The sequence below is a fragment of the Heterodontus francisci genome, chromosome 2 (assembly GCF_036365525.1).
Source record: "Heterodontus francisci isolate sHetFra1 chromosome 2, sHetFra1.hap1, whole genome shotgun sequence".
NCBI lineage: Eukaryota > Metazoa > Chordata > Chondrichthyes > Heterodontiformes > Heterodontidae > Heterodontus > Heterodontus francisci.
In genome coordinates this window covers 125,570,323-125,585,167 of record NC_090372.1, presented here as the reverse complement: position 1 = coordinate 125,585,167, position 14,845 = coordinate 125,570,323, and the positions used below count along the sequence as shown (strand labels likewise).

The 14,845-nt window shown below is 45.0% G+C and overlaps 1 protein-coding gene across 3 annotated transcripts in view; it reads left to right on the top strand.

The window, feature by feature from the left end:
* The window catches only part of invs (inversin), a 500,621-nt gene that overhangs the window by 358,951 nt on the left and 126,825 nt on the right, over positions 1–14,845 (top strand). For all 3 annotated transcript variants that reach the window (XR_010968749.1, XM_068010370.1, XM_068010383.1), the window contains exon 15: positions 3,234–3,975. Coding sequence is in view for 2 of the 3 variants with exons in the window: in XM_068010370.1 (XP_067866471.1) it covers positions 3,234–3,975 (742 nt within the window). In the remaining variant the exon portion in view is untranslated. The remainder of the gene's footprint in view (positions 1–3,233; positions 3,976–14,845) is intronic.

Below are 14,845 nucleotides of genomic sequence, written 5' to 3'. Positions count from 1 at the left end.
TAAATAAATACAATTAATATTACAGTTAGGGGATCATACAAAACAAGACATATTTCATCCATGGATACAACAACAACCTGTATTTATATATCACCTTTAACATAGTAAAACATCCCAAAGTGCTTCACAGGAGTGTTAACAAACAAAATATGACACTGTGCCACGTAAGGAGATAGTAGGACAGACAACCAAAAGCTTGATCAAAGAGGTAGGTTTTAAGGAGCAACATAAGGGAGGAAAGAGAGGTAGAGAGGTGGAGAGGTGTGCCACGTAAGGAGATAGTAGGACAGATAACCAAAAGCTTGATCAAAGAGGTAGGTTTTAAGGAGCAACATAAGGGAGGAAAGAGAGGTAGAGAGGTGGAGAGGTGTAGGGAGGGTATCCCAGCTCTTAGGACCTCGGCAGCTAAGACATGGTCAGCAATGATGGAGCAATTAAAATTGGGGATGCTTAAGAACCCAGAATTGGAAGAGCACAGATATCTCAGAGGGTTGTAGGACTGGAGAAGATTACAGAGATAGGGAAGGGTGAGGCCATGAGGGATTTTAAAACAAGGATGAGAATTTTAAAATCAAGGCATTGCTTAATCAGGAACCATTGTAGTTGGGTGGTCATAGTTAGGAACCTGTTTTTCAATCCAGCTCATATTGACAATAAATGTATCCTTTCACACCAGAATGTCAGGGTCCTATTTGAAAGGAGCCTCTGCAGTTGCAAAGCAGTTCCTGGTGGATACGATTCATAAAACAATACTGTCCACACTTGAACATAAATTAGTTCTAAATTTGCAATTTCACTCAGAGACCATAATGATAGCTGCTCTGAGATATAGAAATTCCACAGGACGCAATGGGAGTGACCTCTTCAGGTTAAGGTATATTGTTGGGACAGCTGTAGCTTTTTTCTATATGTGGCCCATTCAATACTTGACCTGCAAGTGTTCAATGCTAATGATAGGTGGTAAAAGTGGAAAAGTCTTCTAAGTCCCAGCACTGACATCCCTCATCTTGAAATACTTGAAATTCACCAAAAATATAATTTTTTTAAAAATTACTAAATTTTAGGATTTACAGATAGTTACCAATTTTTGCTTACATTATTAAGAACATTGTTTTTCTTGTAAGTAGGTGCAATTTCAATTGTCACAAAACAAGATGGTCTTTAGTATTATTTATTACTATCCCCTTGAAGGGGAAAGGTAGGGTAAATAAATCCAGAGCTCCCTGGATGACAAAAGAGATAGAGATGAAGATGAAGAAGAAAAAGTGTGTTTATGACACATGTCAGGTAGATAATACAATGGAGAACCAGGCTGAATATAGAAGGTTCAGAGGGGAAGTGAAAAAGCAAATAAGAGAAGTAAAGGGAGGGAGTGAAAAGAGACTGGCAGCTAACATAAAAGGGAATTCCAAAGTCTTTTATAGGCATATGAATAGTAAAACGGTGGTAAAAGGTGGAGTTGCACCAATTAGAGACCAGAGGGGGATTTACACATTAATAGCTGAGGTATTAAATGAATACTTTACATCTGTCTTTACCAAGGAAGAAGGTGTGCTACCCAGGCCACAGTACACGAGGAGGTAATTAATACACTAGAAGTATTTAAAATTGATAAGGAGGAAGTATTAGATAGGCTGTTTATACTTAAAGTTGATAGAGCACCAGGGCTGGATGAGATGCATCCAAGGATACTGAAGGAAGTGAGAGTGGAAATTGCAGAGGCACTGGCCATAATTTTCCAATTTTCCTTAGACTCAGGTTGGTGCCAGAGGACTGGAGAATTGCAAACATTACACCCTTGTTCAAAAAAGGACGTAAAGATAGACTCAGCAACTACAGGCCAGTCAGTTTAACTTCGGTGGTGGGGAAACTTCTAGAAACAATAATTCTCAACCAAATTAATAGTCACATGGACAAATGCGGCTTAATTAAGGAAAGCAAGCCCAGATTCGTTAAGGGCAAATCATGTTTAATTAACTCGCTGGAGCTTTTTGAAGAAGTAACAGAGAGGGTTGATGAGGGCAATGCTGTTGATGTGGATTTCCAAAAAGCATTTGATACAGTGCTGCATAACAGACTTGTGAGCAAAATTATAGCTCATGGAATAAAAGGGACAGTAGCAACATGGATACGAAATTGGCTGTGTGACAGGAAACAGAGGGTAGTTAATGGATGTTCTTTGGGCTAAAGGAAGGTTTGTAGTGGAGTTCCCTAGGGTTCAGTGTTGGGAACCTTGCTCTTCCTGATGTATAGACCTTTGTGTACAGGCACAATTTCAAAATTGGAACAATTGTGAACTGTGAGGAGAATAGTGGAGAACTTCAAAAAGACATAGACAAGTTGATGAAATGGGCAGATGGAGTTCAATGCAGAGAAATGTGACGTCATTCATTTTGGTAGGAAGAACATGGAGAGACAATGTACATAAAGGGTACAACTCTAAAGGGGAGTGCAAGAGCAGAGGGACCTGGGTGTAAATGTGCAAAAGTCATTAAAGGTGGCAGGACAGGTTGAGAAAACAGTTAGTAAAGCATGCAGTATTCTGGGCTTTAGTAATAGGGGCATAGAGTACAAGAGCAAAGAAGTTATGTTAAACTTGTATAAGACACTAGTTCAGCCTTAGCTGGAGTATTGCATTCAGTTCTGGACACCACACTTTAGGAAAGATGTAAAGGCGTAAGAGAGAGTACAGAAAAGATTCACGAGAATGGTTCCAGGGATGAGGAATTTCAGGTATGAGGCAGATTGGAGAAGTTGAGACTGTTTTCCTTGAAGAAGAGAAAGCTGAGAGGAGATTTGATAGAGATATTCAAAATCATGAGGGATCTGGACAGAGTGGGTAGGGAAAAACTTCTCACTCGTGAAAGGATTGAGAACGAGAGGACACAGGTTTATAGTGATAGGCAAAAGAACCAAAAGCGACTTGAGGAAAAGCTTCTTCACATAGTGAGTGGTTAGGATCTGGAATGCACTGCCAGAGTGTGTGGTGGAGGCAGGTTCAATTGAGGTATTCAAAAGGGAATTAGACTGTTATCTGAAAAGGAAGATGTGCAGGGTTACGGGGAGAAGGCGAGGGAATGGCATTAGGTGAATTGCTCATTCGAACAGCCGGTACAGACATGATGGGCCGAGTGACCTCCTTCTGCACTGTAACAATTCTGTGATTCTGTATTAGATATTTTCACTAAAATGTGATACAAAAATAATTTTAAAATTTTTTTTCACTATTCTAGAACTTACCCGAAAAAACTCAAAGAGCAATAATATCAGTGATCACCAGCAACTCAGTGAAGAAAGTGTTCCTGGTGAGCTACACTCTTCTAGACAGCTCACTCCTTCAGAAAGAGGAGATGGTAACACTGAGAGTGATAGAAAGGTCCCTGCAAGTATCAACAGACTCAATGGCAGTAAGTCAAAACCTGCTGGTTTTAGGTCAGCCAATGCAACGAAAAAACTGGTGAAACAACAGACTGCATTTCCATTAGTTTGTAGCAGACATCATAAAATGAAATCTGAATCGTTCCAAGAACATGAGGAGCCTTGGGCAGGACTAAAGTGCGGTCGATTCTCACCTGCTGGTTCAAGCCGACCTGGAAGCGCCAAACCTATGGTTGTAAACAGTATTGATAATTCTGACCATATTGTGCAAACTGACACTCAGCTCTCTGATATCATCACTCCTGTTTTTCATCCTCCGGCCTCCCCAAAACCCAAAAGTGGCAGTTCTATGTCAACAATTCTAGCCAGCGGAAAACACACCAATATTATTGAAAATGCACCTCGAGAGAGAACTTGTGTTTCTCGATCTCTTAGCACCGAAACGCTTTCATACACTGCCCTGAGTCATCGGAGTTCTGATATTCTGCTTATTCCTTTGGAAATCCGAGTACAAATAGTGGAAAAGGAAAGATTGAGAAAAGAGCTTTTTCGGAAGAAGAATAGGGCAGCAACAGTTATTCAGAGGGCGTGGAAAAGGTAGGAACCCTCTGTTTATATTAAAGTGCTATGTAATAATGCATCTATCTGTCCTCTCAGCAACAACTTGCATTCATATAGTGCCTTTAACATCAAAAATGTCATAAAGTGTTTCACAGAGACATGAGACAAAGATGGGCACGGAACCAAAAACGGAGCTACGAGGAGAGATGACCTAAGGTGTTGTTAAAGAGGTGGGTCTTAAGGAGGGTCATAAAAGAGGAGAAGGAGGTGGAGAGTCCAAGGGGCTTGGAGAGGGAATTCCTGACAATGGGGCCTAGATAGCTGAAGGCATGAACACTAATCATGGGGCAAAGGGTAGAGGAGATGCATAAGAAGCCCAGGTCAGAGGAATAGAGAGTTCGTGGAGAAGGGGCTGGAGGACAGTACAGAGATAGGGAGGGGCGAGGCAATGAAGGGATTTAAACATGAGGTTAAGAATTGTAAATTGGAGGCACTAGGGGTCTGAGAGCCAGTGTATGTCAGCAAGCACAGGAATGATAAGTAAGCAGGACTTGGTTCGGGATACAGTGCACTCAACATAATTTTGGATGAGCTAAAGTTCACAGAGCATGGAGGATGGGAGGCCAAGTGAGCATTGGAATAGTTGTCTGGGAGTGACAAAGGCATGGATGAGATTTTAAGCAGCAGGTGGGCTGAGACAGAGGTGAGGCAATGTTACGAAGGTGCAAGTAGACAGTTTTTCAAAAAAAAAGAATATGGGGTCGGAAGCTTAGTTGAAGGTTTAATGGAAGAGCAAGGTTGTGAACAGTCTGGTTTGACCTTACTGGCCAGAAAGGGGGACAGAATCGGTGGCAAGGGTACAGAGTTTGTGATGGAGCCTAGAGGTGATGGCTTCTATCTTCCCATATTTAATTGGAGCCAAAAATGGCAGTCCATTCAAGGCTGTATATTGTATAAGAAACATGACAGTATAGAAGCAGTGGACTGATCCTGAGAGCTTGTGGAGCAGTAGAGCTGGGTGCTGTCAGTGTACATGTGGAAACTGACACCATGGGCTGAATTTTCATTCTGGGGTCAGGACCCTAACGTCGGGAGCATTTCTGAGTCCCGACACCGCATCACATTGATGTCCAACATGATTTTTAACATGCAGGCCAATTAGTGACTGGATGCGCGGTTGCTGTCCAATTAGGGGCGGTGGAGGCATGGAGTAGGTGGGAAAGCAGTATGGTGGGTGCGATTTAAAGGTGAACCGGCAGCCATTTTGTAGTTGCCTGTTTAGTGGGAAATAGAAGAAGCAGGAGAACAGGCTCCCTTTCAAAGATGGCCCCTCGATTCAGCGATGCCTCCCTTGAGGTCCATTTAGAGGTGGTGGTATCATGACGTGCCATTCTATTCCCGGAGAGTAGCAGGAAAAAGCCAGCCAGGCAGACCAAGCAGGTCTGGCTAGAGGTGGCAGAGGACGTGAGTGGCCACAGCGTGGTGAGGATGTCCTGGATACAATGCCACAAAAGCTTCAGTGATCTTCTGTGGACTGGCAAGGTGACAGGTCTGCAGTCACAAGCATACACTCGAGATAAGCAGCCTGAGGGCACATAGTCCTCTGAAACAGTCAAAATATGTGTGTCCAGGAGCATTACAGATTTGTGAACAAAGTTCACATCACTAGCAAAAGTGCAGGAGGCAACACTGAAGGCAGTAACAGCATGTGTTAGTGCAGCTTCAACTAGTGAAGAAGGGCACTATGTTCCTAACTCTCACCCTCTTGACCTTGCAGGAGAAAAGAGCACACAACGCAAGAGAACGGGCTCAGTCCAATGGAGTGTGCCATATCTAGCCATTCTAATGGCCAGGTAGCCCTTGACTTGGCCAAGGGTGGGAGCGCATGATGGAGTGGGTGATGGCGAGATGGGAGTCCATCCAAGACAGGGTGAAAACTTATCTGATCATTTCCAGGTGTTGGAGATGGAGTTCCCTCCTCCCCAGTTTCCTTCATGCCAAAGCATTAGCTCTACCAGCCTGCTCTGCAGAAGCAACTGCTGACAGAGGCAATTTAGCATAGCTACCTTCTATGTCTGCCACAGGGACAGATGTGGAGGAGAAACCAAGGCAGGCCAGGGGGACATCATTGTCATTGCCTGCAGAGAAGGAAGAAGTGAGCGAGGCTGCACCATCACACCAGTCAAGCGCATCCTCCACCAGCACAGACACATTCACCTTGGTGGACCCTCATAGGGTGACTAACAATTCATGATTGAGCAGGAGGAGGTGAGGGAGGCAGAGGCAATAGTTGGCAGTTTCCATCGGAGGATGGAGGACAGACACAGCCATGCTCAACTGGGCAGAGATGCACAGCCTCGGGAGTCATACAAGGTGGATATTCCTCGAACAGCAGCAGGAGATGTGTGCCGACATGTTGAAGTTCTCTGAAGTGGTGTGGAGTCATGGGCATGGAATGGAGGAGTCCATTCATCACATGTACTGTCATGTCATAAGGTTTTGAGTGAATGAGCTCCTCCATTGAGAGAGCGCCCAACCTTGTGGAAAACCACATGCTGTTTCACTGAGCAGCACACTGACATGCATATAATGAATGAGACATTCTGTAGCAATGACTGGTCAGTAGCGCTAATTGTGCACAGATGCATGGAGTGGATGCTTGCTGCGCCCCAATTGGTGGTTTAATCAGATGCTCAAGCACTCCATCAAAGGGCTGAGGGAGTCAGAGATGATGCTGAGGGGACCACCCCACACGGGGCACCATCATCATCCGATACCTTGGCTCTTCTGACAGCGTAATCATCTGCACATTAAGGCCCTGTGACAGAAGCTGGCTCTGCATTGTTGTTGGTGGAGCAGCCTGTGGAAATGCACCCACTGGCACCTCCAAGACGAGGATGACCACTTCAGGCATTTCAGCTGCAAGAAGGCACAAGCGAACAGGCTGCCTCCACCTCGTCCCCAACCACAGGGGGAAGCACCCTGCAGGAGCAGTCGCGAGCGAAGGCCACTGCGTAGGTAATTTCACATTGAGGTTCATTTGAGTGATATGTGTTATGTTTGAGTAAAGTTATGAGAACTCAATACAGTGGATGTGGTTGCTTGCCATTTTAATTCACCACCTTGTTTTCATCCCCACATTTCCGTCCTCGGCCTGCTGCAGTGTTCCAGTGAACCTCAACGCAAGCTCGAGGAACAGCTTCTCATCTATAATTAGGCACTCTACAGCCTTCTGGACTCAATATTGAGTTCAATAATTTCAGACCATAAGCCCCATTATTTTTTGTTTCTTTATTATTTTTGATTTTTTATATATATATTTTCTTTTTAAATTATTTTTTAACCATGTGCTAGTCTTAAACGTATTTTTCATGTTTTTGCTTTCGTACAGAGCTGTTCATTATTCTGCCATTAGCACTCTCTCTGGACTCACGCTTTGTTTCTCGTTACAACTATTTAGCACTCCATTTGTATTCTGATCCATGACATCTCTGTCATTTAATCTTGCCCCCTCCACCCTATCACAGACCTTCCTTCTTGTTCTTCTTCCCCCTCCCCCCTCTCACTTGCTCAAAAACTGTTGCATTTCTAACTTTTGCCAGTTCTGATGAAGGGTCACAGACCTGAAACGTTAATTCTGTTTCTCTCTACATAGATGCTGCCAGACCTGCTGAGTATTTCTGGCACTTTTTGTTCTCATTGCAATGGATGTAGTCTTGTTTGAACCGAGACTTGTGTGTTTCCAGACTTTTAGCAAATTATCAAATTTAGATAAAAGAAGGAAGATGTGGGGGAGCAATGCAAAGGTTTGTTTGTGCTTGGGGTACATGTGTAGCCGGTGGTGACTTGTGTCTCATTCATTGTGGGGACAGGGATAGGCACCAACATGTTGCACCATGGACATTTGACAGAATTATTGACTCAGCCACTGACATGGGAGCAATTAATTTGTATATAAAGTGTATAACCACACTAATGCCATCAAAACACAGTCCAATTTAAAACACATTTATCCCTATTTAGTGAGTACCTGGCATTGTTTTTGCTTGCACAAGTAGTCAGAATCCGGATAGATGTCCATCTGTCAGGTGTGATCTTGATCTCTATCTCTCCCCTCTCACTCTCTCTCCCGCTCTGTGTCAATCCCTATCCCCTCTCTTTATCCCTCTCTCACTCCCCTCTGTGTCTATCTCTCCTCTCTCTCTCCTCCCTCTGTGTCCATCCATCTCCCCTCTCTTTCTCCCTCTCTCTCTCTCTCTCACCCTTCTCCCCCTTGCTCCATGTCCATCTCTCTCCCTCTCTTCCTCACCCTCTCTCCCCCCTCCCCCTTTCCCTCTCTCTCTCTTCCTCTCTCCCTCTCTCTCTTCCTCCTCCTCTCCCCCTCCCCCTCTCCACCCCTCTCTCTCTCCTTGTCCCGCTCTCCCCCCCTCTCTCCCTCTCTCTTTTTCTCTGACAGTTGCTTTGTGATTGGTCAGTTTTTTTTAAATTCACAGCCGGCAGTTTCACAGCTTAGAGCAGAAACAGCGGCTTCCGAACTCAAGGCAAGTGTGGGGGTTTTGGCAGACATTTTTTTTTTAAATCGGAACCCAAACTTGTCCAGAGTTCAGAAGCAACTGTTCCCACTCTAAACACCTGTCAGCTACAAAACGGCTGGCTGTGCTTTTTTTTAAGGTTGGACTTGTCTCGAAAGCAGAAGCCAATGGGAAATTTCTCATTCCTGAAATTACTAGTCACGGACCTCAACATTTTTACAGATATGTTGCCGATCCCTGTGTGGGGAGCAGTGGTAAACTTCTGCATGGTGAATGCGCTTTCTTATTTAGATGAAGGTGAGTATCAGACCCAAGTGCCTTCCAGGATGAGGCACCTTCAGGAGAAACGTTCCTGGTTAAGAGCTGCCTGAGTTTCCCTGCCCTCCTGCTCAATGCCTTGACCTCTGATCTAGTCCTGTGGAAGGCTGTGCAAAGCATGGGCACTGTCTTTCACTGCCTATTCCGCTTCCTCCTCCTCTGAGGAAATGTGCTGCTTCACCGCTTCACCTTCTTCAAGGTCCACACCTCTCCATAGGCCTAGGTTATGGAGAACACAGAAGACAACCACAATGCGAGAGACTCTTGAGGGAGGACACTGGAGGCCACCTCCCACCCAGTCAGGGCACCAGAACCACATCTTCAGAAGTCCAATGGCCTGCTCGATGGTGGTCCTGGTGATGAGATGACATCAATTGTAGTGCCTCTGTGCCTCTGTTGCAGGGTCTCACATTGGTGTCAGTAGTTATCTCTTCAGGGGATATCCTTTGTCCCCTAATAGCTATCCACTGAGTCTCTGAGGTGCTATGAAGAGCTGCAGCACCTCCAGTTACCTGAGGATGACTACCTGGATGCCATGTACACGCCTGCATGAAAAGCTTGTTGTGGTTGCAAAGCAGCTTGGCATTTAGGGAGTGAAGTCCCTTTCTATTGAGGGATCTCACTGGCTGCTCAGTTAGTGCCTTGATGGCCACATGGGTGCAATTGAGGACCCCCTGCATCTGAGGAAATCCAGCGATGGAGGTGAATCCCACTGCCCTCTTTGCCTGCATTGCCCCATCCATTTGGAACTCTATGTAAGATGCAGCTATCTCGAACAGCACATCATTGACCTGCCTTATGCAGTGATGGGCAGTCTCTTGAGAAACGCCACCTAGGTCAGCAGCTGATCCTTGGAATAACCCAGATGCGAAGAAGTTCAGAGCCACTATGACTTTTACAGCTACTTGCAGGGTGTGCCCATGATACCTGCTAGGCCTGAGGTGATCCTCAACGAGGGAACACAGGTCAGAAACCAATTGCCTGGATAGGTGCAGCCTCCTGTGGCACTGATGCTCTGACATTTCTAGGAAGCTTATTTGGTATACCCTGTTGTGAGAGGATTGCCTTTGTTGTCTCCCAGCCCCTCATTCCTCATCTCTGCATCCCTCATGATCAGAGGTATGCATCTGCTGCTGCTGAGGCTGCTCCTCATTGCTTCTTGTCTCCAATTCAGAGCAGCTAATCCCCATTTGCAGGAATGGCCTGACTGAACTTCCATGACCTCCTGGTCTTCCCCCTGTGACCCCTTCAGTCTCACTCTTCCCCCCTCCCACCACCACATTCAGCTGCCCCAGCACTCAGTAATCAAACTCTCAGGGGGCACTGATAACATGATGGTGACTGTGTGCCATTGAATGAGGTGATCCCTGAGCCTTCCCTCTCTTATGCAGTGTTCTGACTAACACCTGTGTCCACAACTGGCCTCCTGCTGCAATGCCCCATCCTCCTCATGGACCGGCTGGAGATCCTCCATGTTTCCCGTGCCTCCTCTGAAAAATTGCAAACTGCCCCTTAATGAGCTGACAATTAGCTCGTTTGAATGCCAAATTACAGACCCGCCATTTTCAGGACCTTGCCACTTCCCGCTTCCTGACTCCATTTCAAAAATCGCAGCATGTCGGAATCATGTTGGGAAATAGTCATGCCTCTCGGCGGCACGATTTTCCAGGCCTTCCCACCTCCACCTCCCTATGAAAATTCTGCCCCATGCCTCTGATTAGAAATACTAATGAAAGGCAAAAAAGATACAGCTTGCCATCAAACTGCTCTTCCACATGTTAATTTGCAGCCCAGTGTTTTCTTTTTCATTTCCATTATTCAGTTGTCATTCTCACAGGTCAAAGCAATGGCAATAGGCAAGGAACCATGCAGAGCAGATGGTGCAACTAACCAAATTTAAATGGCAAGACAAAAGCATTTTGGATGTAGAAAAGAAATGGCTGCATATTTACACTGAAGGTTGGCAGGAAGAGATTTCTGATTGACCCTGTTGAAGGACAAGACATGCCCAGCACTTAGTCTGAAATGTGTAATTTAATCCAGTCATTGTCAGGCAGACTACAGAGTTCAAGCAAGGCACAGTGCTAACACTGCAGCTTTTAGAGAAGACTGCATTCATACTCACTGGTTCGGAGCACGCAGAGCGGTAACATTATCGGGTTTAGAGAATGCACAGCACTCACAGTCTCCAGTTCAGAGAATACATAGCATTCACAATGCTGAGTTCAAGGAACCACAGTGCTCACATGGCCAATTTCAGAAAATCCACAGTGCTCACACGTTCAGAGAACGCTCATCGCTCACACATGCAAGTTCAGAGAATGCACACCACTCACATTCTGGAGTTCAGATAGGAAGAGGTGGGCCCATGGAGGGATTTCAGCCTAAGGATGAGAACTTTGATATTAAGGTGTTGCTGTACCATAAGGCATTGTAGGTCAAGGAGCACATGGGGTGATAAGTGAACAGGAATTGCTGCAGGTTAGGAATCATGCAGCAAGAGTTTTTGATGAGCTCAAGTTCATTGAGGGTGGAAGTTGGGAGACTAGTCAGGTGAACGCTGGAATAGTCAAGTCTGGCAAATAAAACATAAGTGTAATGTCATGCATGTTCGTAAACCAACAGAGGATACGTGCACATTTTAAAAAATATATTTATTTATTCTCAGGATGCAGGTAGGGACAGTATGTATTACCCATCTCTAGTTGTCCCTTGAGAAGATGGTAGTGAGCTGCCTTCTTGAACCACTGCGTTCATGTGGTGTAAGTATACCCACAGTGCTGTTAGATTGTGAGTTCCAGGATATAGACCAAATGACATTGAAGAAACAGCATTACATGCTCAAGTCAGGATGGTGTAACTTGGAGGGGAACATGAAGGCAGTGGTGTTGCTGTGTGCCTGCTGCCTCGATCTTCTAGGTGCTAGAGGTCGCAGGTTTGGAAGTTGCTGTCCAAGGAGCCTTGACAAGTTGATGCAGTGCATCTTGTAGATAGTACACACTGCAGCTCCTGTGTGCCAGCGATGGAAGGAGTGAATGTTTAAGTTGCTAGATAGGGTGCTGATCAAACAGGCTGCTTTGTCCTTGATGATGTCAAGATTCTTGAGTTTTGTTAGAGATTCACCCATTCAGGTAAGTGGGGACCCTCAGGATATTGACAGTGGGGGATTTAATGATGGTAGTGCCATTTTTAAGTGTTGCCTGTGGTCCAGTTGGTAGCACTCTTGCCTCTGAGACCGGAAAGTTCTGGGTTCAAGTCCCACCCGAGTACTTAAGCACAAAAATTAAGATTGACTTTCCAGTGCTAAACAAATTACAAGTATCATCAGCATGAGCAAGATAAGTATAACAGTAAATTAATTAATAATGAGTATTAGCACACAGCAGGTCTAGAGGCATTAATTAAAATTAATAGTTTAAACAAGGTACTAACTAGATTCTAAAAGAGGGAATAGAGATTTTTTAGATCAAGGATGGGCAGCTGAGACCTGTTGCTTGTAATTCCTGAACCAAGTGGGAACTTCAAGGCACAGCATGTGTCCTGGGGTACCGTGTGTGTATGATTTGTCTCCAGCTGCTTGAGCTTGAGCTCAGGATTTTCGAGCGTGTAGGGCAGCTGGAGTCACTGCGGAACATCAGGGAGCAAGAGAGTTTCCTGGATCATACTGTCCAGGAGCTGGTCATCCCACACGCAGTGAGAGTTCAGGATGGTAGATGGGTGGCCATCTGAAAGAGCAATAAGAGGCAGGAGGTGCAGGAATTTTCAGGGTGTGTGTCACTCTCAAACTGGTATGCAGCGTTGGAGACTGCTGAGAGTGACGATACCCTGAAGGAGTGCAGTCCAGACCATGGCACCAATGGACAAGGGACTGTACAGGAGGGAGCTGCAAAGAGTAGAAATGCAGTCGTTATAGGAAATTCCATAGTTAGAGGGACAGACAGGCATTTCTGTAACCATCATCGTGAGTCCTGCATAGTGTGTTGCCTCCCTGGTGCCACGGTAAAGGACATCACAGAGAGGGTGAAGGATATTCCGCAGGAGGAAGGGAGTGAGCCAGAAGTTGTAGTACATGTGGGTACCAACCACATATAGAGAGCAGGTATTAAGGTCCTACGGTCAGGTTTTGAGAAGTTAAGGAGGAAGTTAAAAAGTAGAACCTCAAAGGTAGTAATCTCTGGATTACTCCCAATGCCTCACGCTAGCAAGAGTACAATAGGAAGATAAGGAGGATTAATGCGTGGCTACAGGCATGGTACAGGAGGGAGGGCTTCAGATTCTTGGAATATTGGTAGCACTGCTGGAACAAGAGGCATTATTCAAAAGGGAGGGTTGCACCTCAACAGGACTGGGAACAATGTTTTTGCAGGAAGATTCACTAGTGTAGTCGGCGAGGATTTAAATTAAGTTGTCAGGGGAATGGCACAAGTATATAGAAGTAGAAAAGAGGACTAAGGTGCATAAAGTGAGTGTTGGATAGTACTAGAGAAGGAAGTAGTACCATATTAGTTAGGAGCAGACTAAGAAGGACTACAGACTAAAAGGGACTACTAGACACGTTTCTCACGTGGTCGTAATAGGGTGGAAAAATGGCAAATGGAATTCAATGGAAATGTGAGGTAATGTATTTGGGGGGGTGGCAAACAAAACAAGGGAATACACAATAAATGGGAGGATATTGAGAGTGGTAGAGAAAGTGAGAGACCTTGGAGTGGATGTCCACAGGTCCCTGAAGATGGCAGGACAGGTAGATAATGTTGTGAAGAAGGCAAATTGAATGGTTTCCTTTATTGGCTGAGGTATAGAATACAAAAGCAGGGATGTAATGCTGGAACTGTTTAAAACGTTGGCTAGGCCACAGCTGGAGTATTGCGTACAGTTCTGGTCACCATAGTACAGGAAAGACATAATTGCGCTGGAGACAGTATAGAGGAGATTTACAAGAATGTTGCCTGGGCTGGAACATTGCAGCTATGAGGAATGATTGGATAGGCTAGGGTTGTTTTCCTTGGAACGGAGGAGGCTGAGGGATGGCTTAATTATGAGGGGCCTAGATAGAGCAGACATGAAGGATCTTTTTCCCCTAGTGGAGAAGTCAATTACCAGGAAGCACATATTTAAGGTGATTGGTAGAAGGATTAGAGAGGACATGAGGAAAAACCAGAGGGTGGTGGGTGTCTGGAATTCGCTGCCCAGATCGGTGGTGGAGGCAGAAACCCTTAACTCATTTAAAAGGTACCTGGACCTGCACCTGAAGTGCTGTACCCTGCAAGGCTACGGACCTGGTGCTGGAAGGTGGGATTAGAATGGGCGGCTAGTTTTTTCAGCCAGCACAGACACAATGGCCTCTTTCTGTCCCATAACTTTTCTATGGTTCTATTTCTGTGCCCTAGCCAGTGTTTTCTAAAGGTTTTAACTCTGTGCCTCTATTTATAAAGGTAAGGATCATATTAGCCTTTTCAACAGGCTTCTCTCCTTGTCCTACCACCTTCAAAGACTTGTGTAGGTACACCCCCAATTCTCTCTGTTCCTGTACCCACTTTAAAATGTTGCCATTTAGTTCATATTGCTTCTCCTCACTCTTTCTATCAAAACTAATCAGTTCATACTTTTTTATTAAATTTCACGTGCTATGAGTTTGCCCATTTCACCAGTCTGTCCATGTCCTCCTGAAGTCTAAGCTATCCTTCTCACTGTTTACTACATTTTTCAGTTTTGAGTCATCAGCAAACTTTGAAATTATGCCTTTTATACTGTAGTGTTGTGTTGTGTTCTTAAGTCCTCATTAAATAATAACGGCAGCCTTTATATTTGGATTCAACACAAACACTATTGACTTTCCTTCAATCATAAGGTCAGAAGTGAGGATGTTCGCTGACGATTGCACAATATTCAGCGCCATTCGCGACTCATCAGATACTGAAGCAATCCATGTAGAAATGCAGCAAGACCTGGACAATATTCAAGCTTGGGCTGATAAGTGGCAAGTAACAGTCGCGTCACACAAGTGCCAGGCAATGACCATCTCCAACAAGAGAGAATTTAACCATCTCCCCTTG